Here is a 26,927-nt window from a genome sequence, read left to right as displayed (position 1 = left end):
AAAAGTTCAGATCATAAAAACACAAATCTTTCTAATAAATGAAGAAAGTTGTTTGTGGTCGTTTTGTTGTTCAGTCTGCAATAAACATTTATTGAAACCAGATGTTGAATCAGAAACCTAATCAAATATAAAGCTTGAGTTTAATCTGTGATCCGTCTTCACTGTTTACATGTTGAAAAAAATCTCATCAGTTTGATCGGCTGCAGCGTCCAATCACATCACTGATGAACAATGAGGGGGCGTGTCGGCCGTTAAAAGACTTCCTGTAAGTCTGTTCTCGTGGGTCCTCGCTCATGGCTCCTCGGAGATCCCTCCTCCATCCTCGATCCTCTCTCCTCAGAGCTAAATAAGAGCTTTGGGACGGCCGTCAATATGGCGGCACAGAATAACTTCCGGTTCAAGCGAGGATCGAGGAGCGAGGAAATGACAATTAAGAGACTTGGGATGTACCCATAGACAGGTGCTGCATACACACCCCCTCTGTGAGAGTCACACAGACACACACCTGGTGCAGGTGCTGACAGAAGCAGCAGAGTGAAGCTAGACAGGCCCAATAGTAATATCCCAGTCACCACAGAAAGGTCTACCCTCTCCCCAGACAATGGAGATATTCTCATCTTTTTGAACAATGTTTTAAAGTTGTAGACCATTTCACAGTAATGTAAACATTGTGTATTTGAATGGCATAACCTGACAGGAAGTAAACATAGACCCAAGTTGTTGCCGAGCAGTTCAGTTCAGTTGAAACAGTGGAAGCTAGCTCACTGGCTGCTTCTTTCTTTCAATATTGATCAAAGGACGAGGGTATCAACTTCTCCCCTTTTCTTTGCTGATCCGAACCGTGAGCTTTGTGATCCGTTGCACCTCTAGTGGTTATGGTACGTATCGGCTCCAGTTCTGATGGACAGTGATGGAACACGCAGTGACACGCAGGTTTTCGCCACTTTATCGGCGCAATGCTATGTGATGCACATTGAAGTGGATATATGATAAATAAAATCAACAGGGATTTGGATAATTATCAGAATTTATTAACATACAAAACATAGAATTAATATATCGTCAAAGCCACCAGCAACTGTGGCTAAGTGGAGAGCAGGGTCATCCTTCAATCAGAAGATCGGCGGTTCGATCGCATCTCGATGTGTCCTTGAGCAAGACACTCAACCCCAAATTTGCTACGGTGTATGACTGTTAGTCTGATGGTGTGTGAATGATGACAAGTAGTGTGAAAGCTTTGACTGGTCGAAAAGACTAGAAAGAGAAGTACAGTCCATGTACCAGACTCCAATCAGACAGTCATTTTACACAATGAAATCAAATTCTTTCAGTCTTTCAACTGTTCCAACAATCAACAACTCTGTTTTGAGAGTTTGAAAGAGAGACTGAAACAGCAAAAGATATTAGAAAAAGAAGTAACCACCTTAAGACTTTCACTCCTTGCTTCTGACGGCGGAAGTGACAGAAAGGCTACCCTTCAATGGGAAAGACTGTCGCCTGTTGATAGTGAGGTCTAAAACACGCATGTATTATTTGAATACCCTTATATCAGGTACTGTATAAGAGGAACTCTGAGGCTCATAGAGATGTGTTGTCAACAGACTAGAATTCTGCCTTTTTTGCTTCATCTTATTCTCGCACCCATTTGTCTGTATTAGAGTGGCAAGGTATGATCTCAAGTTATTGTTATTGAATTCATTTTTCTGAATCATTGGTTGTCTCAGATGAAGACTAACTCCTCCTGCTGCTCTCTCTGCTGGGTCTCAACAACTTCTTTCTGCTTAGTCACAGATTGCCATCATGGCTTTGAGGTTGCGTGTTGCCAAGACGTACTTTATTGAAAAGATTGTTGCATGTATGAGCGGTTCGTCACAAGTAACAGTCCTCTGCTACTTCTGCCCGTCCTCACTCCTCATGACTTGAGATGTGCTACTCAGCCTGTGTGATGTTTTCTGTGGCTCTGGTCAAGTCTGATCAAATAACACTGATCACAGAAGATCACAGCTGTTTGAAAACACATGGGCAATCATCTATGGAGGAAGACAGTGACGATAGATTTTGCCATCAAAAATAATATTTGAAAGAGTGCCGTTCTCTCCTCATTATGTAGATACATATATATATATATATAGATCAGTGGGAAAAACTATCATTGTAAAAAAACTGAAAATAGAACAAAACTATTTCTAATGCCTGTTTTATTTTTTTTCATTGCCAATAAAACTTTTTTCCTACACAAGCATCTCAATGCCAATGTTTCCTTTTTTCAATGCCAAAGTTGACTCTCACAGCTTCATAATTATCAGACGGAGGTTCTAATGAAAGATGCCATCAAGTGGTATTATTAGAAATCCAGTGGATCCAGTGTCTTTTTCCACTAGTCCCCCACCTTAATGCAGTGCACTGTAGTGGCCCATTAACGTTTGTGTTATAACAGTTTATTGCAGCCTTTAAAGGAGCAGTGTATACGATTTAGTGGCACCTAGTGGTGAAGTTGCAGATTGCAACCAACTGAATTCCTTTCACTCCTTTTCTAAGCGTGCTGAAGAACTAGAGTGGCCTTCAGGTAACAAAAAGAAGCAAACGTCTCTAGAGCCAGTGTTTGGTTTGCCCCTTCTGGGCTACTGTAGCAACATGGAGAATCTGTGGAGTGGACCCATTCCCATGTAGATGTGAGGGGATCATTCTCTTGCAATAAAACCCTTCTTAGTTTCAGATGATTATATACTAATAAAAACATGGTTGTGAATATTATATTCAATTTCTGCCAATAAATCAACGTAAATCATACACACTGTTCCTTTCATATAAATACATATAGAGAGAAATATAATGTATAGTAGTTCTATTGTATTAACGTAGTGTTTGTGAAAAATCACAATGGTTAATGTTTTCAATTATTTTTATTTGTACTGAATAAACATAATTGGCATATTTTGAAATATAACAGGATTATAAACTATAGAACATCTAGTATTAAAACTGCTTCGTTAATGTAGTGCTTGAACTGCAGTGACTGTTCAAATGTTTGATCCTCATCAGACTGATGTTGTTTTAGAGCTTTATACACCTGCCACCAGATGATTTGTGTTCTCAGGAACTACATTCTTACAGACATGCTGACGAGGAAGTAATGTAACGTTATTCGCTGTATGCATAGTTGAGTGCAGGTTGTTGCTGAGTGATTCCGTGGGCCGATCCTTGAAGTCCCTTTGTCTGTTTGTCAGTTGTGGGCCTTTATGTACAAAACTCCACAATTCCACCTCAGAGTCAAGTATTGATGCTAGTTATTAATGAGTGGTGAAAAAAAGTTTCACTCCCTCAGCTTTCCTCTGATCCTCATCTCGTCAGTATTCTGCTTCCTCGTTGCTTTGTCAGAGGTTTACATATTGGACCGGTCCTCTGCTCTCAGCTTCACTCCTGAAACACAGAGAGGAACGAGTCCATCAAAACAGTCTGAGCTGAAAGTTGGGAGATTGACGGCGGGCTCTATCAGCTCCAGGTTTGTCTATCTGTGAAGTTTTGAGGGAATTCAGATGGTGATTAGGACGTTTACACATCATACTGTGGAGGAGCTCATCAGGTTATTTATTATTGGTAGTATAACGTCATACAACATCCACAATATTAATATCACTTACAGAATGTATATTTGCAGTGAAATTGAAATGACAGAAGTGTATCATACAGTGTACACATGGCTGTGTACGTTATTGATGCTGTATGATGGACTGGAGGGCTAGAGGCGGCTATGTTCATTCTGAAGTGGTTAATATCATGTTTGAAATCTACAGGGAACAGAAATACACACAGTAATCACTCCACATGATCAACTTCAAATAAACCCTGTCTGAAGTATGTACATGTATGTATCAAACAATACAATACACAGAAATCAAATATCCACAAATAATCAAAAAGTATGCAAGAAAATAAGAATACAGCTTTTCTATCCATCTATTTATGCTGACTAGATAACTATCCAGTAAGTATTCACGTCTCTTCACTTTTTACACTTCTGTTCATGTTTCTATACATTTTTTTACGCTTCAACCTTGACTCAATACCCCCTAAGGACAAAGTGACAACAGGATTTTACAAAAATACATGATTATTACTTATGTATCACAGGGACATAAGTATTCAGACTCTTTGTTGTGAAAGTTGGAATTTAGCCTCCTGTTTCTTCACCTTGATAGGATTCTATTCTACATGTTTAGGAGAGACACACATCTGTCTGTAGAACGTCTCATAGCTGACAATGTATATCAGTAAAAAACAAGCCAGGAGGTATGTAGAGCTCAAAGACTCAAAGGATTGTGTCGAGGCACAGATCTGGTGAAGGTTACAAGAAAACACGGAAGCATTAAAGGTTCCAAAGAGCGCATTGGCCCTCATAATTCTTTAATGCAAGAAGTTTGGAACAACCACGGCTCCTTGGAGAGCGGGTGGCCTGAGCAATTGAGGAAGTAGACTTGTGGTAAGAAAGGTGACCACAAACTAGATGGTCGCTCCACATATCCTGTGTGGAAATGAGAGAAATTTCCAGAAGGACAACAATCACTGCAAAACTCTGCCGATCTGGCCAGACGGAGGCCTCTCCTTAGTGAAAGATGCATGAAAGCACCTAAAGGACTCTCACTGTGAGAAACAAGATGCTCTGGTCTGATGAAACCAAGATTTAACTGTTTGGCCTCAATTCCAAGCGTCATGTCTGAAGGAAACCAGGCACCATTCATCACCTACACAGTACCATCCACATGGTGAGGCATGGTGGTGGAGCTGATTCTCAGCAGCAGGGACTCAGGGACTGACCAGGGTTGAGGGAAAGCTGAACTGAGATATTCATGAAATCCTGGTCCAGAGAGCTCAAGACTTCAGACTGGGCCGAAGGTTGACCTTCCAACAGGACAACGGCCTTAAGCGCAGAGCCGAGACAATGCAAGAGTGACTCTGTGAATGTTCTCGAGTGGCCCGGCCAGGATTCAATCATGTTCGATTGGGTTCAATCAGCTCTGGAGAGAACTGAAGATGGCTGTCCACCTTATCTTGTTTTCGCTTAGCCAGTATGGAATATTGTAGTGTAGACTGATGAGGGAAAAATGGATTTAACGAAATGTTAGCATAAGGCTGCACCATATAAAAACATGAAGTATCCGAATCACTTCTGAATGCACTGAATGTAGATCTATCTACATTTTGCACTTGTCCCAAGGTGTTATTATTCCAGTTCATGGATGTGTATACAAAAGAAAGATTGGGAGATGTATGACAGAAAGTAAGTATTGCGATGCAAATGCTGCTTGTAGTTAAGGTCAGTACTTAGGATGTTTGGATGGAGCGCAGTGAAAATCATGTTTCTGAATCTGAACACGGGTTCAAAATTCATTTTGAATGACAGGAACCAAGACACAAACTGACAACACTTGAAGTAATATACAGCACGGTGAGAAAATCAACCAAGATAAACACCGAAACATTCAGTGAGACCACAGACAGGAGTCAACTCGAACTTATTCATTTATGGGGAAAATTAAAAAAAGCAGGAGTGTCACTACAGAGTTGTAGCCATGCTGTCTATCAAGGCTAACATGATCCTAAATATCTTGTTAAGCTCTCAATAGATCACAGCATTTGGCCTGCCCAAGCACACACATTTCATATTTAAGCTAATGTTGATTATTTACTATTATTACTATGAGATTATGTGTACAGCGCAAACAATTATAATTTAGTGTGAAGTTCCTCTTTATGTCAGGATCCCTGTCAGACCAGGCACCTCCCATGGCCACACAGCTGCAGCCACGCCAGCCGATTATCTCCTGCAGGCTGACACACCAGACTCAGGTCCCACTAACGCTTTCCCTGGCACTATATAAACTCTGGTCCTGCAGTCTGGGGTTGTCAGGTCGTACCGTCTTTCACCCGCTTCAACCCCGTTGCATCTTCGGCCTCGAGCGCCTGCCTCCGGTGTCCGTCGGTCCGGGAATCCCCCGTGCCCTCCTTTGTGTTTACGGACAACTCACCGCCGCTCTGCCCTCCGTTGTGTTAGCGGACTACACACGCCGTCAAGCTGCCAGCTCTCCGGTGTCGAGCCACGGGACATCACGCCGTCAAGTTGCCAGCCCTCCGGTGTCGAGCCACGGGACTCACACCGTCGATCTGCCTACTCTCTGGTGTCGGACCACGGGCTCCACACCTTCACACACCTTCAAAATAAAACCTGTTTATATCAACTTCTGTCTCCTGTGGTCTTGCTATTGGGTCCTAACCGTGAACTCCCGTGACAGAACGACCTGACCATAATGGACCCAGCAACCACAGGAGCAGCTACGCCGTACAGGCCTAACAGTCTGCTGGAGGAGATGAGAAGTTTCGCCGCTGAAGTTTCTCGGATTAGCTGTTTCGTGCAGGAACTAGCCCGGACAGTCAAGTCTCCACCAGTTCCAGCACCCGCACTATTCCCTCCTGTCCTCGCTCCGCCGGTCTGGGAATCCCCCGTGCCGGCTCCAGATCCCTATGACGGAACACTGGGGAAGTGCCAGGGCTTCCTGTTGCGATGCCAACGGGTATTTGACCGTCAGCCTCAGACTTTTGACTCGGACGGGTCCAAGGTCTCCTACGTGGTTGCATTACTGCGGGGAAGGGCTTTGGACTGGGCCGCGAGAACATTAAGTGTTGATCGGCCAAATGCTGTGCTTTTTGTGGACTTTGTGGAGGATCTGAGGAGAGTTTTTGATCCTCCGGTGGCCTCCAATTATGTGGCTAAGCACCTTCTCAGCCGGAGACGGGGCCGAGAAGGTGTAGCGGAACACTCGGTGGTCCGGCCAACTCCGGCTCCCCGTATTCGGACGGCATTCCGGCCGACACCATATCTAGCTGCTGCCTTGGAGCCGCAGCGAACTCCAGCTCCTGTTCCTGCCGCCTCTGCGCCGCAGCCAGCTCCAGTCCCGGCCGCCTCTGCGCCGCAGCGACCTCCAGTCCCGGCCGCCGCCGTCTCCGAACAGCAGCCAGCTCCAGTCCCGGCCGCCGCCGTCTCCGAACCGCAGCGACCTCCAGTCCCGGCCGCCGCCGTCTCCGAACCGCAGCGACCTCCAGTCCCGGCCGCCGCCGTCTCCGAACCGCAGCGACCTCCAGTGCCTGCCGCCGCTGCCGTCTCGGAGCAGCAGCGACCTCCAGTGCCTGCTGCCGTCTCGGAGCAGCAGCGACCTCCAGTGCCTGCCGCCGCTGCCGTCTCGGAGCAGCAGCAACCTCCAGTGCCTGCCGCCGCCTTCGGGTTGCAGCGACCTCCAGTTCCTGCTGCCGCTGGACCAGCATCCTATTCCCCGGAGCCCCGACTCAGAGAGTCCGAGTCCAGCCCGCCGGAGCACCCGTGTCCGGAGCCCTTCTGCCCGTCCGGCCGTCCGCCGGCTCTTCTGCGGCCCCGTGGCTGGTCAGATCCAGTCACCCATCCTCCGGACCCCCTCCGCCCACCCTGGTTGGCTTTGTATCTGCTGGGACGTCCCTCCTCCGGACCCCCTCCGCCCACCCTTGTTTGTTGTTCTGGACGGTGTAGCTACGTCTGGAATCCGTTCCTTGAGGGGGGGGTACTGTCAGGATCCCTGTCAGACCAGGCACCTCCCATGGCCACACAGCTGCAGCCACTCCAGCTGATTACCTCCTGCAGGCTGACACACCAGACTCGGGTCCCACTAACGCTTTCCCTGGCACTATATAAACTCTGGTCCTGCAGTCTGGGGTGGTCAGGTCGTACCGTCTTTCACCCGCTTCAACCCCATTGCATCTTCTGCCTCGAGCGCCTGCCTCCGGTGTCCGTCGGTCCAGGAATCCCCCGTGCCCTCTGTGGTGTTAACGGACTACTCACCGCCGCTCCGCCCTCCGTGGTGTTAACGGACTACACACCGCCGCTCTGCCCTCCGTTGTGTTAGCGGACTACACACGCCGTCAAGCTGCCAGCTCTCCGGTGTCGAGCCACGGGACATCACGCCGTCAAGTTGCCAGCCCTCCGGTGTCGAGCCACGGGACTCACACCATCGATCTGCCTACTCTCTGGTGTCGGACCACGGGCTCCACACCTTCACACACCTTCAAAATAAAACCTGTTTATATCAACTTCTGTCTCCTGTGGTCTTGCTATTGGGTCCTAACCGTGAACTCCCGTGACACTTTAATTAAGTACAATCTATACTTCTTTCTTCACTTCAACTACAATGCAAGTAGTGGAAACTCTTCGTGTTGAAAAGAGTTCCAGTTGGGATATTTGGGACCTCAGGTTTATGGTAGCGCAAAAATACAAATCACAATGAAGTAAAAAGATGTCTTTTTTCCTGCCTACTGTGGACACAGACTCAGTGGCTCTGAGGAAAATTGAAAAAGTGTCCCCCCACGAACACACACACACACACACCCCCCCCCCCCCCCCCGTCTTTCCACCAGCTGCTGATGTCTGACAGGCTGATGATGACTGTGTTTTTTCCCCTCCTTGTTTCAAAGTATGTTGGAGCAGATGGCCTGGAGAGGCAGAGTGGGGGAATGTGTTGGAGAGACTGCTGGTGAATGTGCCAAGTGTGTGTGTGTGTGTGTGTGTGTGTGTGTGCACTTGTGTGGTTTCAGTTCGCGTGCCTTCTCGCTGCCCTCTGCCCTTCATGGCGCCAGCTCCACTTCCCTTCCACTCTAAACATCTGGTGTCTGGAACTTTGAGCACACACACACACAATGCAGGCATGCACACAGAGAGAAACAGCCAGCAGGGAAAAAGCCCTCAGCTAGTTAACATCTAAAAGAGCAACATGACTGTAATAGTGTGAAGCTGGATGTGAAAGCAGAACACTTTGACCGTCTCATAAATGAAAATCTTCAATCCAAGCTTGCTCACTTTAAAATATATTTATTTAATAAGGGTGTTGAATGTGTGTAAAATTACATTTTATCCCTTTTTGTAGCAAAACGTAATGCCAATGTGTTCTTCAAATGTTTAGTTAATAGTTTTGTATTAAAAGGAAGAAAAAAAGGAAAAAAGACTTTTGGGAAGTCAAAAAAAACAACAGATTTTATTTGAGCTAAACAGGGCAAATATATATTTTTTCTAAACAGAATGCATTACGCTTCTGTAGCAGGCTGCCAGAGTGTCGGTGTTATACATATACTGTATATACCATAGGGAACACGAAAGTGAACAAACTTGTGCAGTAGCCTACTTGTTAATGGTACTGAAGAGTAGAGAACACATCTAACTGACATTTGCAGCCACATTTACGTGCTGTTTAATGTGCTACAGCTAGCAGCTAGATGTTAGCTGTGCACTGTTCCCTGGTGAATGTTTGTTTGGTGGCTCGTTCAAGAAGTAGTGTTCATGTTTGTAAGTTAGATAAGAAGGAGACTTTAGTGAGAAAGCTAATGTGGGTTGTTGGTCAGAATCTGTGGCTCTTGTGTTATGTTATACGAGAACATGTTTACATTCTTCAATATTCAAAAACGTTTTTTTTCTCATACTGTCTGTCTGAGTATACCTGTATTCACCATCTGTGAGCTGTGTTGCTAGGCAACAGCTTGGGTCCATGTTTACTTCCTGATTCACACACTGCAACGGGAAATTAACTGGGACACATTCAGAACGTTTCAGGTTATTTTTTCTATGGTTGATGGCGGAAATAAATGTCGGACAGTTGAACGGCTTCCAGGGCGATAAGCCACGCCCCCCTCTCTGGCACGTTGGTCCCGGCAAGTGAATGCGGCGCAAATTACGTGATTAACACGTGTGAAGGCGGCATAAGACATGAATCTCTTGTTGCATTTGTCAAGACAACAGGTAAACATGAAGAATGTGTTAAGTTTGTACCAGGAGTGGGTCAGAAAACAGGGAGGCCTCTAACTCAAATATGATCAAACATAATTATAAAGCAGGGGAAATAGAACTAAGGGCCTGGTTCATGAGTTTCTTTCTGTAGTCGGGGCCCCATCCACTACTTCAGAGTGTATGTGAGAGAAGGAGTGCAGTCTCACCTTCCTCTTCTTGCTCCTGCCCTCGGCCTGCAGGGTCCTGGTGCACTGCTCCACACACTGAGAGAAGTTCAGACTGCCATGGTCTGGACTGTAGTCCAGCTCAGCCAACTGAGCCAGAGACAGGATGTAGTTGCAGGCTATACGTAATATTGCCAGCTTGGATAGCTTCTGCCCATAAGAGTAACAAGGCACCTGGAGAGAGGAGGAAATAGAGGGAGTTGGGGATAGAATTTTTGTATGTCTCTGCAAACCACAGATGCAGGTGGACGTTTTTGAAGCAAGTGACGTAGTCCATCGAGCGACGCACTGAGCAGGTGACGTAGTCATCAAGTCCCTTTTATTAAAATTTACATGGTATAATAACATTGAAAGTTATATGGTATAATAACAGTATTGAAAGTTACGTGGATAATAACATTGAAAGTTACGTGGAATAATAACATTAAAAGTTCCGTGGTATAACATTGAAAGTTACGTGGTATAATAACATTATTAAAAGTTACGTGGTGTAATAACATTGAAAGTTACGTGGTATAATTACATTGAAAGTTACGTGGTATAATTACATTGAAAGTTATGTGGTATAATAACAGTATTGAAAGTTACGTGGAATAATAACATTGAAAGTTACGTGGTATAATAACACTATTGAAAGTGACGTGGTATAACACCGTTATTGAAAGTTACGTGGAATAATAACATTGAAAGTTACGTGGTATAATAACGTTATTATAAGTTACGTGGGATAATAGCATTAAAAGTTACGAGGTATAATAACATTGAACGTTATGTGGTATTATACCGTTATTAAAAGTTATGTGGTATAATAACATTATTGAAAGTTACGTGGTATAATAACATTGAAAGTTACATGGTATAATAACATTTAAAGTTACGTGGTATTATACCGTTATTAAAAGTTACGTGGTATAATAACATTGAAAGTTACGTGGTATAATAACATTATTGAAAGTTACATGGTATAATAACATTATTGAAAGTTACATGGTATAATAACATTGAAAGTTACGTGGTATAATAAATTGAAAGTTACGTGGAATAATAACATTGAAACTTACGTGGTATAATAACATTATTGAAAGTTACGTGATATAGTAACGTTATTGTAAGTTACGTGGGATAATAGCATTAAAAGTTACGAGGTATAATAACATTAAAAGTTATGTGGTATAATAACATTGAAAGTTATATGGTATAATAACAGTATTGAAAGTTACGTGGAATAACAACATTGAAAGTTACGTGGAATAACAACATTAAAAGTTACGTGGTATAATACCGTTATTAAAAGTTACGTGGTATAATAACGTTATTGAAAGTTACGTGGTGTAATAACATTGAAAGTTACGTGGTATAATAACATTATTGAAAGTTACGTGGTATAATAACATTATTGTAAGTTACGTGGCATAATAACATTGAAAGTTACGTTGTATAATGTTATTAAGTTACGTGGTATAATAACGTTATTACAAGTGACGTGGTATAATAACACTATTGAAAGTTACGTGGTATAATAACGTTATTGAAAGTTACGTGATATAATAACGTTATTAAAAGTTACGTGGTACAATAACACTATTGAAAGTTACGTGGTATTAATAACATTATTAAACAAAGACATGACTTTCACCCAGGAGTCCTCTGTTCCTGTTGCATGTGAAACTGATGTTAACTGTATACTTGTTACGTTACATAAGAAAGTCTGCTTAGTGTGGTTATGTATTTACCTTAGTTATGTTGTCTTGATATGTTGTTATGTCATTATTTGAACACAAACCATGATCTTTTTTCAAACCTTTACCAAGCAGTTTTGTTGCCTAATTCTGACCAATTGTTTCACAATGTCAATCATGTTACGTTACTTGCATTACTGTGATACAAACTGATATGAAACATATTCATGAAACATATATTTTTCCACAAATGTCCACATTCATTGTAGCCCGTAGTTTGCAGAAATGCACAATGCCAACATTTTTGCAGAGCTCGTTGAACAGATGTGATGTGATCAGATTTGTTCGTTCTTGTTAGAATTCTAGTTGTGGTATTTTGGATTAGCTGTGGTCTGCACAGTCTTCTTAGGTAGACCAGTGAGGAGGACGATGTCTATGATGCATTATAAACATACTTATAGTGAGTTACAATCTGCTTATAGCAATGTTATAAGCACTGACAAATATTCAAAATGCTTTATAACAATAATTATAACAACACATTATAAAGTACTTTATATAATATAATACTTAATAAGTGCTAATAAGTTCACTAACTCGAGGATCATATTGTATTATAATTCTCATAGTTGTAATACATTACAATCTTTTAATAATGATCACTTTTATAATACATTATAATGTGATAACAAGTTACTCTAAGTGGTCATTCTTTATGTATATTGCAATGACGATATCATCTGGGGTATTGGAGGGAATTATAAATTTACATTATTATCATAATTATTATATTAAGACCTGTATATTAGGATGAGCAGACTCCATTTCCTGAGGAAGCTGAGATCCTTGGACGTGTGCCAGTGTACTTGGCTGTCGTCTGCTGGGGGAGCAGCACTGAAGCCAGTGACACCGATAAACGTAATAAACTGATTAAGAAGGCTGCCTCCTTTCCTGACCATCCTCTCCACTATAGTGGACAGACAGCGGAGCTCTTTCTCTGATTCAGACTGATTCTGGCGAAAGCACCAATACAGGAAATATTTCCTCTGCAATACCTCTCCTCTGTCGAACAGAAAACTCTCAGCTAGTTTCTGTCCGAACCATTAAGCTCTGTTTCTGCACATGCTGAAATTGCACATTGTTTTTCTCTCACTCTACCTCATTTCATTTCAATTTTGCAACAAGAACTGCAACAAGATTGCAAAGTTATGTCTCATGTATATAGTATTTGCTTTGTTATTCTATGTTTATATTTTATATCCTACTTGTGGTTTCTTATATCTAAAGTGTATTCTAATATATTCTTTATACTGTGTATTCTATAGATATACATATCTGGTGTTGATATGTATATTTACTGAAGTGCTTGAATAACCTGCTGCTGTAACACAATACTTTGCCAATTTGGGATTGATAAAGTACATTTTATTAAAAAAACGTACCAACATGATTATGGTGTGATTTTTGCAGGGATCTATACCAAACAAAGTTTTCTTTAGTCTGTAGAAGCCGATGTGTAGGCCAGGACATCTCTGCAGCCCACTGACAGAAATCTACCTGCCCAAAGTTAGTTATTACTTACCTATACAAATTGTTTTATTTATTAGTGGTTATGAAATAAGACCACAAACTTATTGTCACTCACTTTTTTACCACTTGCTCGATTGGGCAAGTGAGTTGCTAGATTTACAAGCACAACGTGGCATTTTACTTGCTCAGTATTGTGTTGACACTGCATTGCCGGTTTGAGAAGCTGAGAGGAATAAATCTGTTTTTATTAAAAATGGAGAAACGTATGGCTCTTTCAAGTTTCTATCAGTTTTGGGTGGCAGTGGAGTTTTATGACATGGTGGCAAACGATTTATGAAGCTTTGTGTTCTTATAAGCAAGACTACAGCAGTAAACTGATGCCATCAGCCTTACTTTTTAAATGTGATCAGACAGAATCTCTTGTTGGCGCTGGCCCATACAGCTGCTCTGCATGTGGCCATCCTGATGTTGGTCTGCTATAAGAACATTATACAGCACTTTAAATGAGAAACTAAGTGAACCTGTATTCACTTCACCTACAGACCGACAGACTGTAAGTGAAGTTTTTATTTCCTGCAGTATATTGTCAGCATCTGCATATTGAAGCCACCTTAAACATATTTACTGAAAGCCAAAACAATGTATGTGATTCTGAGCAATGTTTATGTGTACAGTATGCGTGTGTTTGAGCTTGTATATGTGTGCGTGTGTTGTGTTATCAGTATAGAATGTGAGTCTGACCTGTTTCCTAAGGGCCTCAAACGCAGCACTGATGGTATGGACCCGGGTTCTCTCTCGGGCGTTGGCTAGAAGCCTCCTGGTCTGCTGGATGGCTTTGACCTCTGGGAGACGGCCAGGTCTACCAGCACTCCCCCCAGCCTGCCTCCTGGGAGACTCCTGAGAGCAGAAGGACATTTGTTTTTCCGTTTCACTGAACTAAACAACAGCACCATTTTATTGAACTTGTCCTCTGGAACAGAGCTTGTAACCCACAAATCCCTCATGGGGTTTTTCCACAGGACAGCAAGGTTACCTTGCATTTGCTATACCTTCTTCACAATAAAATCATCCCACCAGTTCATCAGTGAATAGTTGTTAATGTGAACAGCAGCAGTAGGAAATATAATCATGAATATACCCTGCTGGTTTGGCACGCCGTGGCTGACCCAGGCCCATGGAAAACCCTATCAGAACTACGAGGCAGCAGTTAAACCTTCTAACCAAACACTCATTAACACCTCACCATGATCAACCTCAGGATCACGTGCACCTAACTACAGCAGATGATTCAAATTAATTTTTAACATTTCAATGTATTGTTTTTCCTTGTCATTTTATTAGAAATGTGTTACCTCACTGGGTTGGCAGTTTTTTTTTTACTTTAAGAAAATAAGATTTGGGGATGTTTTAAGTTCATAATGGAATCCAGCAAACAAGGCAGCTTGAAGCAGCATAAGGACTGTTCAATCACAATGCTGTGCTACATGTTTCATAGGTCACCAGAATGAGACAACGCACATTTACTCTTGGGCCTGGAGATAGCCAGCATACATTCTCATGTGCATTCCTTCTATTACAGTATTGAGGATGGGCAGATCCCTACCGCAGTGACTGAAACTCAATTATTCATTTGGCATAAATGAATGTCCCATTGAAAAGTACTGATTAATAACTGCTGATGAGTATTGCCCATACCAAATTATCGCAACACATGAGACAAATCATCTCACAAAGAGGTAAAATGCACTTAATGCTAGCAGTAACTACTGATTAATATATTGTTTTTTTTTCAATTAAGGGCATGTTTTGTAAGATATTAAGTTTACTATACACATACAAGTCAATGGGATTTAATACATTTAGCTCAAATCAATTAAAAATATTGCAATTCATTTTCAGTCAATTGACTAATGATGAATTAATTTCAGCTCTAATTCCATTACATCAATATTTCTCCACGTTATTTTCTTCATGACACTCCACACATTCACCTCAGGTGACTGGTCCTGGGGCTCCATATACTCGTGGCACTGGGTCTGGGAGGCTCTCGGGACAGGCAGAGCTGAAGTTTGGGGCTCCAGGGAGAAGGCCAGGTGGTTGGGTGAATGGCTGTGGCTGCTGCTGGATGATGTGGACAGAGGAAAAGTGGAGCAGAGGCCCAGTTTGAGTCTGTTGGACAGAGGCTGGGAGATGGCGGTGGGCCAGTGGGAGATCTCAGAGTTAGAGAATGGAGAGGAGGGTAACTGGGACAGTTTGGAAGTGATGGCGGGCACGTTAATGCCAATTCTCATGTCTATGGCGCCGCTCTGAGCTGGAGCCACGTTACCTTGTGGTAGTCCGGACAGCATCCCCGTAGTACTGGCCATCCCCTCCTGTGACATCATCAGCTGTCTCTGTAGAGGATCCAACCTGCTGACATTACACGCCTCTGTCTGGGAGTCATCTACCGAGTTCACATCCGACATGTTCTCTGGGTAGGTGTTCATCCTCTCAGGCTCAGGGCCGCTGTAAAGCCTTTTAGGCTCCCGAGACTTCCTCTTGAACTTCTTGTTAGTGTCTGGCACAGAGATCAGCACTGGGTCTTTGTTAATGGATCTACTCCAGGTATTACTCAGTGGATGAGGGTTCTTCATTTTCCGACAATCAGTGTAACTAACAAGCTATTGAAGTGAAATGTTAACAACTAATCTAATTTCAACTATGCAAAATGCACCGCGTGTCTCGAATGCAAAATGATTCAATTCCACAAAGTTTCACTGTCATCTTTCACAATGTTCCCCTGCTTGCATTGGCTTCATTACTGTAAAAAAGTGGAAGGAGACTTTTTGTGTTTCAGACACAGCTTTTCGTACAAGTCTATGTGAAGGTTTCCAACTCATAATGTACTCATACTTAACCAGTATGAGTTAAAAAAAAAAAAAACCTTCGTTCCTGACAAACCTTCAGCTGCCAACAGCGTAACACAAGCTGTTCAAGTGCACTGACAGAAGCTGCACAGCCGTGTGTGTTGCTTCAACTTTACCAGCAGAGTTTCTGTGGCTCCACTCTGTCTGCATAGCAGCATCCTGAATAATCCACATTAGTACACAAAGCTGTGTAACATCTGCTATTCCGCACAAGTGGCCCCTCTAGTTCCAGACTGCAGGGAGCTTTCCTCAGCTGTAAAGGTTTCTCTCTGTGTGAGCGGTCCAGGCCTGTGCCTCAGAGTTGGGCTTACAGTGGAGCTGTCTGAGCGTGGCTCCAGTCAGTCTGCATAGCAGCACTGTGAATAACCCACACTGACACACACACTGAGCACAGATCGGCTGCAGCGGAGCCGCAGCTGCTGGACAAAATAATGGGAACAGCACATGAACAGGATGGCAATTCTTCATGAGCAGTTTAAAATGCTAAATGCATTCACACTGACCAGTTATGTAATAATGACCAGATCAAAAACAGACAGTCACAGTATATACACAAGTTTTCAAAGCACCCAGAGGAACGTAAGCTTATTGGATCTTATTCGGAGTTACATAATTGATAACTTGTCACGGGCTGTCAGGAGTGTCAACATATGAAAGACACAGAAAGAGTTCATGCACCCTCAAAGCAATAGTTTCTAAACTCCACCAAACCAGACAGCTTCTCCCAGATGAACTAGTCCCCTACATGCTGCCCCGGGACCGACACATCTCGGAGTCTGTGGAGCTTCGGGTCCCGTCTAGAAGAAACGCTCCGGTATCGCGCTGCCACTTCAACATGTAAAACGGATACAGTAAGTTCCTGCTTATCCCGATAGTAATCTTTGTTTGAAAGTCCAACGAGCTGTATCTTCTGAGCTGACACCGGTAGATCCTCTCCGTGTCTCGCGGGATCCTGCTTCTCTGTGCGTGCAGCGTTCAGCCTGTCATTGAAGGACCAGATAGCTAAATGGTTACAAAGCGAAGCGGGCTCGCGCTCCTCTGCTGGCGTCTGACTGGCTGGAGCTGTCTCGAGGCTCAAACACAAACACATGCAGACAGAGAGGGGGAGAGGGAGAGAGAAAGAGGGAGAGGAAGAGAGAGAGAGAGAGTATCTGTACATTTGTTTTTAGTTGGAGCCTTAGTTTGGAGAGTGTATTTGTAGCCTACATGTTTTAACAAAGATTATTCACTACTAATCAAATAAAAAGAGATTACCCTAAACTCAAAATTACAGAAACGGGTCAGCAGCACCACCTGGTGGCGTATAACAGAACTTACACGCTTGTTTGAATTTGACAAATTAAAAAAGTAAGACAATTAAACCTATTGGATCAAGAGCATATCATGAAACTACATGTTCCAAATACTCTTAATAAAAAAACAAGCAAACATGACGCCCACACCCGGGTTCGCTACTTGATTGGTTCTTAGCAGTCACGACATGTCCTTCCCCGATTGGTCACGCCCCTATCACGTGACCCTTTCCTGGAAAATCACAAACAACAACAACATTGATTACCGATCGACTACCAGATCAATTCACCATGGACAACTGATTACAGGTGTTGCTGACCTTGTTGTCTTTACTAGCAGCTGTTGTTCAGTTAAAGTCTGCATGATTACGGAGGAAGCAGCTGTTATTGGAGCTATTAGTCCAGCGGGGTTATCAGACCTACAGAGCGGCCGTCTGAAGTCACAGTTAGCGGCTTTGAGGAGGGCGATAGACACAAAATGGAGGACTTTCCTTTTCTATTAATGCTTATTTTGTTCTGCACAACTATTGTGAAGTCCACACACATAAACTATAAAGGAACAAAACATTAATTGCTCTCCAGTACGACAGAGACTTCAGCCACCAGCAGAGCTACGAGTGAGAACAAACTGTTTTATTTTTGTTTTTGTACCCTGAAAAAGAGAAGTCAATAACTTGCCTGCAGAAGGAAGGAAACACATTTTCAGAGAAAGACAAGTTCTCTCATCATTAATGTATACATACTGAAAACTTCTCAGAACAATGGAAGTCCGTACGTCGCCCACTGCTGCGTCTTTCGTCAGCGAAGCAGGGCCAAAAAACTCAGCTGGTTCAAGTTATAATCAAAAGTATTTAATAATTAACAGAAGCTAAAACAGTTACAAACTGAATCACACTATCGATAGAAATATGTTCCATGGAGCAGAGAGCAAACGAGTTCCATCCAACAGTCCGACGAAATTCGGTTAGCTATAGAATGGAAGTCATGAGTTCTGAAGTTTCACCCTGAAACACTGTCTTTTTGGTTGAAAATGTCTCGTATCACCTCAGTGATTGGCTGAAATCCCTCTGACTCCTCCTTGCTCTCTGACCCGATAGTGCAGCCTCCTCTGAAGCCAGCATGTCTTTGCTGACCATTTCCTGTTTCCTTCCTGATGCCGGTGTCTCAGCTTGGCTCATCTGTTACCATATATATGGTCGCCTCCTGAAAACCCTCTCTCTACCATTTCATCTAATATCCTTCACAGTTTGATACATCCAGTGACTATACTTATAGTGTTAAATACATTTAATGACTATACTCTTTGGTTTAAAGCTTCTACACCTAAACATATTGTAGACATATAATGTCCTCTATAAGTAAATATATTGTGACATTTAATATATTCTATAAGTAAATATATTGTGACATTTAATATATTCTATCAGTAAATATATTGTATATATATTATAGACATTATATCCACCACTAGGGGTGCTATTACACATACTAAGAATGTTTTTAAACTTAGATTTCTCACATTGAACTGACCATAAAGAAGTCATCTCATAGTAAGAGTTTTACTTGGTGTCTGGGCTCAGTTAGGTCATTGTGTGTTGATTACCTTGATTGTTTTGCTTAAGTTGCTGTATTGTTATAACGTGTATCTTCGCGGACGGCCGAGTCCCGTTATATTGTGTATTTCATACTGTTTGAACCGTGTTGTAATAGATCAGTCACCGCGAGTGGAGTGTGAAATTGTGGTTTTATCAGCAAAAGTAATCAGAATCGCGGCCGGCCGAATTAAACTTCGTCAGCCAAACTTCTGTGAGATAGAATCACGATGGTGGTAAGGATCTGCTTTGCTTTGGAGGATTTCTTTTGTTTTGTTTGCTTTCTCTCCTTCTACTACCACCCCTAATAATGTGTATGTGTATGTGCATGCACATACACACTCCTACCACAGATTGTTTGTTGATTTTAGATAGTATGCTCATAAATGTATAGTAGTTGTTAGTTTTAAATACCATTTGATTTTGGTGTTCAATCGCCCCAAGTTCTCCCACAACTTCCCTTCTCCGTTCTCTACACTGGCTCCCTGTAAGAGCTTGCATCCAGTTTAAGACTCTGGTGCTAGCCTACAGGGCAGTGAAAGGAACAGCTCCTTCCTATCTCCAGGCCATGGTCAAGCCCTACACCCCCGCCCGACCACTGCGCTCTGCTGCCTCGGGGCGATTGGTTGACCCGTCACTCAGAGGTCCCTGCGGCCAATCGACCCGGTCACGGCTGTTTTCTGTCCTGGCCCCACAGTGGTGGAATGAACTCCCCACTGACGTCAGGACAGCGGAGTCGCTGCCCATCTTTCATCAGGCTGAAGACTCACCTCTTCAAGAAGGCCTACCCTGAGCCTTACCAAGGGACTACCATGCAAGGTGCCACCTTGCATATCAAAGCAAAGGGACTTTACATCAGGAAGGTACTCTGGTAGGTAGTGCAATGCTTATATAAAGATCAAATAACATTAAAATACAAATGTAAGTACATAAACAATTGGCTAAATCACATGAAAAATATAAATGAAATCAAATGGGGCCTGCTTGAAATGGCCAGATAGTTTGATTTTCACGTCTCTCTTGGATGTCCACAAAAAGTATTGTGAAAAGCTTCCCTTCACACTTATGCCTGATTTATAATTCTACGACTGTGGGCCTATGCGTTGGGTCCATGCCCCTCTCGGGCGTGCCAGGTACTGTATATATAGTAATGCAGTGGATTGTGTCAGCATGTAATTACTTTAAGCTTTGGAGCCGCAGTTTCCAAATCCTTTTTTCATCTTAATCTTTGATATATTTAGCTTCATATAATATGGCTGGAGAAACAATTATAAAGGAGTTGGTTGATGAAGAGGAGCTTCTGTGCCTACAATTAATAAGGTTAGTGTCGTAACGTATGTGAGCTATTGTGGTGCCTGGCACATTATCACATTCTTCACACTTTACATGCAAGCTCCTTAAACCATCTCTGCAGCTCTGCGCAAGCTTTTCCGTTGTATAAATGAAGTATTAGCGTATCTTGCAATCAGTTAAACTTTAGGATACTAAACAAGGACACAATGTGGGACCATGGTGGCTTGTCTCTCTCTCTGCTCTCTCGACTGTCAACATGCGTCGTCTGTCACTGGGAGGGATGGAAGACCAGATAATTTTTTCATCCTTTGACTGGAAGTATTCTTCTATCGCAGCTGGGTCCTCTTCCTCAGATTCCTCCTCATCAGTTGATTCTTCCTCTTCATCATAAGTGCAGTCCTCCACTTCTGACACTTCTTCCATTTCAGCTTCAGATTCCTCCTCATCAGTTGATTCTTCCTCTTCATCATGATAAGTGCAGTTCTCCACTTCTGACACTTCTTCCATTTCAGCTTCAGATTCTACCTCATCATGGTCATCATTTTCCTGCCCTTCCATTTCAGTGGGCGATGTGGGGGCTTCTTCAGAGGAAGTAGTAGCATGTGGTCTGTAGGTTGGATCCATCACCTCATCATTATTTTCCGCCTCTTCTGACCCTGAATCGTCCTCATCAGTTGATTCTTCCTCCTCATTATGTTCAGCATTGTCCTCCTGGTTATTCTTTTCCACATCATAGTTCAAAATTACCTCACAAGCCTCCTGTGCAGTATAGCGCTTCTGCCTCCTCATTGTGCTGCCTGTCTCTCTCTAAAATGTGAAATGCCCCAACACCTGTGAGAAAAGACCTATTTTTTTGTTGTCATAACCATTGCTTGACCCCACACATCAAACATCCAAGATCAAAGATGTTTTGGAAAGCAGTATGGTGTGACAATTTGCCCCATTGAGCCACTTTGTGCTGCGGGGTCTTTTTGACCCCAGAGGACAACAGAAGTTATTCAATTCAATAAATCACCGTTAATTCAATCAAATTACCTCAAATTTATTTTAATCATGAAGAGCATAGTATCGAACGCCCCCCATTTTTTTCAGACCATTTGATGAATAAAAAACATATTTTGACAGCAAAAGATTTCTTCTGGGGTCATTAATGACCCCAGGACAACACAAGGGTTAAATAGTACATGGTACTTTATGATAAATGTTTTTTAATTTAATTTTTTTCCCTTTGTGTTATTGCTAGTTTTAAATACTGTGAGTACTTCTTCCACTACTGAGTACGTGAATAAATGGAGTTTCCACTTTGCACCAATGATTGTATTATGACTGACCACAGAGTGGCAGCAGAAGGCCACTAATGTCTTGTGAGCAGAGGTACATCCATAAAACTCCTCTGTGATACATTTTTACAGCATTGCAGTCTAACCTCAATCTCTCCCTCTCTCTCTCACACAGACTCTCGACTTCTTCCTCTTCATCACTCTCTCTTCCTGTATCTATTTTTCCTTCTCTATTTGTTATTTTCCCTGTACTTCCCTTTCTTATTCAGTTCCTCCCTTAATCTTTACAGTACACCCAATCTCTCTGCAGCAGTTTGTGATTTTATACAGCATAGATCCAGCTGGCCACACGTTCTTACATTGAACTTCGTAGCAGCCTGCAACAACCCTTGACATGGAGTAGTGTGTGGGGGTGGGTCTGAGATCATGTGTGTGTGTGTGTGTGAGGGTGCTCTGTCTCTCTCTTTCTTCCTGCTGCAGTCTTCTGGTGTCAAACATCATGTCCAGCTGGACTCGTTGCCATTTCCACTGGTTATGTTCAATAAAATAAATGCTTAGCAGTGTACTGTATACAGTGAGGTGTACATTCTGTGTGCATGAGTTTAGAGTTTCCCACTAACCCCCCTTAATGTTTATACAGCATATCCAGCTGTTTCTGCAGCCATACATTATGTCCACTAAAGACCTTCATGTGTTACAGCCTGGAGTCATGGGAAGCCCTTATTGAAAAGGACATCATTTCATTCAGTATGCACTGAAACAAATAGGACATGGATATAATGACTGTCATGGCTCTATAGAGGGTTTCATGCTTCCACCATAAGCCTTCACCACGCACAGAGGGGACATTAATCCACTACATCTTTTACAGCAGATAGTTGTTTGATGCTATGTTAGTGCTCTGAATGTCATTTAGAGCACTTTTTACTGAAAGGGAAACTTATCGCTGCTGTTTTATTAATGGAGTCTGGCGAGGAGAGCAAAGATAAGTTTCCCTGTCAGTTCAGTTCCCCATCAGAAAGGCTGTCCGACGGAAAGATAAAGCCATGAAAATATTCAAAATTTAGTGTACACTAAAACTGATGCCGATTTCTTTTTTGGAACTCTGGTCTTTTTTCTCTAAACCGTAGGTTTAATGTAGGTAATACACCGACTATGGATAATAATAATAATAATAATAATACATTTTATTTATATAGCGCTTTAAAAGGCACTCAAAGACACTTTACATGTTAAAAACAGAAACAATAGAAGCATTTATAATAACAACAAAATCTACGACATAACAGTAAGAAAAAAAAATAAAAATAAGATAAAACAAACATGACTGACTTTAGAGGTTAAAAGCAGATTTGAATAGGTGAGTTTTAAGTGCAGTTTTGAAAGTGGCGAGTGACGGAGAATGTCTGAGGTGTTGGGGCAGGGAGTTCCAGAGGGAGGGGGCAGCAACGGAGAAGGCCCTGTCCCCCCAGGTCCGATGCTTGGACAGAGTAGGGGGGGTAAGGAGGTTGGCGTCGGCAGATCTGAGGTTGCGGTTGGGAGTGTGATGGTACAGGAGGTCCGAAAGGTGGAGGGCTTTGTAAGTGATGAGGAGGATCTTGAACTGGATTCTTTGCTGTATGGGGAGCCAGTGGAGGTTTTGAAGGACTCGGGTGATGTGGTCTCTGTGCGGGAGTGGGAGAGCAGACGGGCAGCTGAGTTCTGGATGTATTGTAGTTTATGGATGATTTAATAAGGATAAGTACCTCATACAACCCCACTTTAAAACACCCAAACTATCCCTTTAAAAGGTGCGGTAGTAAATATGCCAGTGGGGGTTCTGGAATAGATGCTTGAGCTTAAGTTGAGACATTTGATATGGATCACCTCATCAGACTTTTCCTTTTATACCATATCTGTCTTTTCTAATTTGCATGGCTATGGATCAGCACCATGGCACAGACACGATTAGTGACCTAGACTATAATGTTATAGTTGTTATGAAACTGTTTCTCCTTCTCTGTAATGCACCACAAAAGAGTGAGTAAACTAAGATGTAGCCTAATTGATTATCATTACAAGGCTTGAAAACCTAGAACCCCATTTTTTTAAGAAAAGTGATGGTTCATGTAAAGAGGAGGGTAAAGTGGGTTTAGGTGGGGTTGCCTGCATTACATCCCAGCCTATAATGTCCTTTATCAATAAACACACTAACCTCCAGCCAAGAGAAAACTGGTATTGCTTTATGAAGATAACTGGATGTGTAGAACACATCATTCATTTAAGGAGTGTGTTATCCATATTGCTGGAGCTCAAATCATTGATTCACTATGCCTGTTAGCTAAAACTCAAAGCAGTCCTGCTAATGGTGTTTCAGATACGTATGTGTCAACAGGAAAAAAAATGATCTTTGTAATGTGCCTTGTGTGTGCTATTCAGTTCAAAATATGTCCATGTTTAACTTTGAACAATATAACCAGTGAAGCTGTTGCAGATGTGAATGCGCAGGTGTTTGATGCTAATCACCACTAATCTGTATTTAGTGTAGCTGCCTGCTTCTCAAGGATCATCAGTACACACACACACACACACACACTTTAGCCTGTATCCGTGCTACTGTATACAGAAGACAAAGCTGGATTCTCTTATGCTGACACATAATTCAATTTCTGTAGAGTAGAGCACATTAAGTTGCAGCCATCAAATCATTTTCTATTGTAACAGGAGAACCGTCCTGCTGGATAGTTGAAGGGCCAATATTAAAGACTTTTACACTCTTTCACAGCACAAAATGTCAATAATATACGGTGTGTGCACAGGGCAGAGTTATTTATGAATATCAAGGACACTCGGTTCAGGGTTGAGAGTCCTGGCTTCCAAAACTCACATTTTACAGAAAGTTAGTTTGATTCAAGTTTTTACTTTTTTATGAAGTACTTTTGAGAGTTGTCATATCATTTTACTACAAGGATGTTCTAGACTTTTTCTGGACACCTGAACATCCCCTTCACTTCTAAGTGAGATGACATTTATGCAGGTCTATTTAATCTTCAATTCACTGTGTGATGGGTTTGCTTGCTACCCTTGATTCATAAACCTTCCAGAATAACAAGTTCTCTCTGCGCTCATTGACAACATCTTAATCACTTGAAATGACTTCAGGGTTATTGATGTCTGATATTACAGATCATTTTACTGTATTCCAATTTATTCATATCAAAGGAAATATGCCTATCAAATGTGAAAACACACGAGATAACAAAATATTGCAAAATCTCAAAGAAGAATGTGGAGTCCTTCAAGTCAAAATTTCAAATTGCAAAATAAGTCTTTTCATATTTGATCATAAAACTTTTCTTTCAAACCTTAATAAATATAATGGTCTGATTGTTGCTCTCAGGTGGCTTATTGACAATAAAACGTTTTGTCCATTAAATAATCATATCTAAGAAGTTAGAAATACTTTTTGGGATACCCCAGGGTTCTATTGTCTCACTTTTTCTTTTATCAACTAATGCAATATTGTTTGGCTGACTACTTATCCATCACATCTTACCAAATTTCTTATTTGAAATACATTTTTGAAAATGATTTCACATTCCAGCAAACGAGTTCCATCTGCAACAACAAAATATTTATTGCTGTCTCTAGATATGTTGAATGTTTTTCAAACATGCTTGTTTAAATACATGAACTACAGACAAGTTCTCCCAGGCACAATATATTTTCAGACATTCACTTATATTCAACGAGGCAAAAAGGTTATTTCCATTTACCTTATTGTCGTACATGAAGATATCAATGTTTAAAAAAAAAATCTAAAGTAGAGGTGCTATGCATATACCTCAAGAAGCGTTCATCCGATCGACTTCACACTTGGCAGGTACATTGCTGGTAAGTTGGTGCAATTTGGACACGCGACCTGTTCAACATTAATAAACTTTGAATAAACAAACGATGGCTTTCTGTGCAGCTGCGGGGGCGGATGTTCAGGGCTCTGTGGACCGAGTTGGGCACGCCATCCGCAGCGGGCCTTTACAGGCCGCGGCTCGTTGACTGCAGTTCGCTTTTGCTGCTGATATCCTAGGATGCAACCAAACGCCTCTTCAATTCCCTATGGAGTCTATGAGCGGTTCTCAACAACTTTGCTGGCAGCACTCCCGGGGATGAAACAATCGGCCCGTTTAAACGTGCACACACTCCAAACGGGCACAACACTACTATCTACTTATGATCCCCGCCAGGCATAAGGCTAGAGGGACAATGTGTTTGGTTGTGTGGGCATGTTTGTCTGTCGTTCTGTTCACAGCTAATCTCACATACTACTGGAGTCATCAGCCTACTATGTTTTGTGCACATTTATGACTATAGGCTCAACGACCTCTCGTGGTTGAGATGATTCATCCATATATCTGCATAGATTAAAATTATCTCTTGTATGAGGTACGATTGAAAAACGCTTCTGATAAACTTGCCTTCTAGACAGGGGGAAAATTTTGAATTTTCATTCAAACAAACATTACAGCCGTGGTTATTGCAGACACACCTGGCAGAGATCTGCACTCTACCGAGTGCACATTCTAGTTCTAGGTTTGTTTAGCTGTTGTCTTTCTTCCTTTTCTTTGACTACTGTTCATGCTTGCTTGTGTTTTTTGTGTATATAGAAATGCTTTGTGCCATGTGTTCTTTGTTTGTTCATCTGTGTTATGACCAGTGGAATAAGACCCTAAATGCATACACAGAACACAGGGAGCTTAGGAGAATGGGATTTATTTTTTATCTTTTTAGAGAGTGGAGCTAGGAATGGCCTGAGCGCATGTATCTACTACTAGAGCTCAAACAACAAACTGGCAATGAGTGGATGGAGAACCGGAGTAGATACACGGTGGAGTTGATGAGCAGATGGAAGGCAGCAGTGCAAACTGGACAGGTGAGTTGAATGAGCTCTAATCAGGAGGGAGTTGGGATAGTGCCAGGAAGGGAGCCACGCCCACACCACATACCAACAGAGAGAGACAGGGGAACACAGGAGACACAGAGGGAAACGCATTACATTACATTACAGTCATTTAGCAGATGCTTTTATCCAAAGCGACTTACAATAAGTGTATTCAACATAGGTATTCAAGAGAACGACTAGTCACCAGAAGTCATAAGTACATCTCCTTTTTCAAACAAGCATCTAAGAGCATAACCCAGAGCCAACGTACAGAGCAGAAACAAACTAATGTAATAAGTGCATCAAACTAATACGAATACAATAAGTGCAACAAACTAATACAAATACAATAAGTGCAACAAACTAATATGAATACGCTAAGTGGAAGTCTCAGGGTAGTACTTCTTGAAGAGGTGA

At 42.2% G+C, this 26,927-nt stretch overlaps 1 protein-coding gene across 2 annotated transcripts; it reads right to left on the bottom strand.

The window, feature by feature from the left end:
- Nucleotides 1–1,009: 1,009 nt before the first annotated feature.
- atoh8 (atonal bHLH transcription factor 8) lies at nucleotides 1,010–17,590 on the bottom strand. Of its 2 annotated transcripts, XM_031878779.1 has the most exons (4): nucleotides 15,221–17,590; nucleotides 13,971–14,126; nucleotides 10,003–10,194; nucleotides 1,010–3,420 (listed from the first exon to the last, which is right to left on the bottom strand). In XM_031878779.1, exons 1-4 carry the CDS (start codon nucleotides 15,860–15,862, stop codon nucleotides 3,415–3,417), a joined length of 996 nt encoding a protein of 331 aa, XP_031734639.1. In that variant the 5' UTR covers nucleotides 15,863–17,590; the 3' UTR covers nucleotides 1,010–3,414. The 2 variants fall into 2 exon arrangements, with proteins under 2 accessions (XP_031734639.1, XP_031734638.1); XM_031878778.1 differs by lacking the exon at nucleotides 1,010–3,420 and having other exon boundaries at nucleotides 9,020–10,194.
- Nucleotides 17,591–26,927: the final 9,337 nt, after the last annotated feature.

The sequence above is a fragment of the Anarrhichthys ocellatus genome, unplaced genomic scaffold (assembly GCF_004355925.1).
Source record: "Anarrhichthys ocellatus isolate YVR2014 unplaced genomic scaffold, GSC_Weel_1.0 scaffold201, whole genome shotgun sequence".
In the NCBI taxonomy this organism is placed as follows: domain Eukaryota; kingdom Metazoa; phylum Chordata; class Actinopteri; order Perciformes; family Anarhichadidae; genus Anarrhichthys; species Anarrhichthys ocellatus.
This window is presented reverse-complemented; position numbering and strand designations above follow the sequence as displayed.

What these genes read in the sequence shown, in the direction of transcription:
- atoh8 (XM_031878778.1), bottom strand. Translation starts at nt 15,862, where the DNA reads ATGAAGAACCCTCATCCACTGAGTAATACCTGGAGTAGATCCATTAAC. An exon ending in CCCAGGACCAGTCACCTGAG is followed by an intron (nt 14,127 to 15,220) that starts GTGAATGTGTGG and finishes TTCTGCTCTCAG; the next exon opens with GAGTCTCCCAGGAGGCAGGC. An exon ending in TTGAGGCCCTTAGGAAACAG is followed by an intron (nt 10,195 to 13,970) that starts GTCAGACTCACA and finishes TCCTCTCTCCAG; the next exon opens with GTGCCTTGTTACTCTTATGG.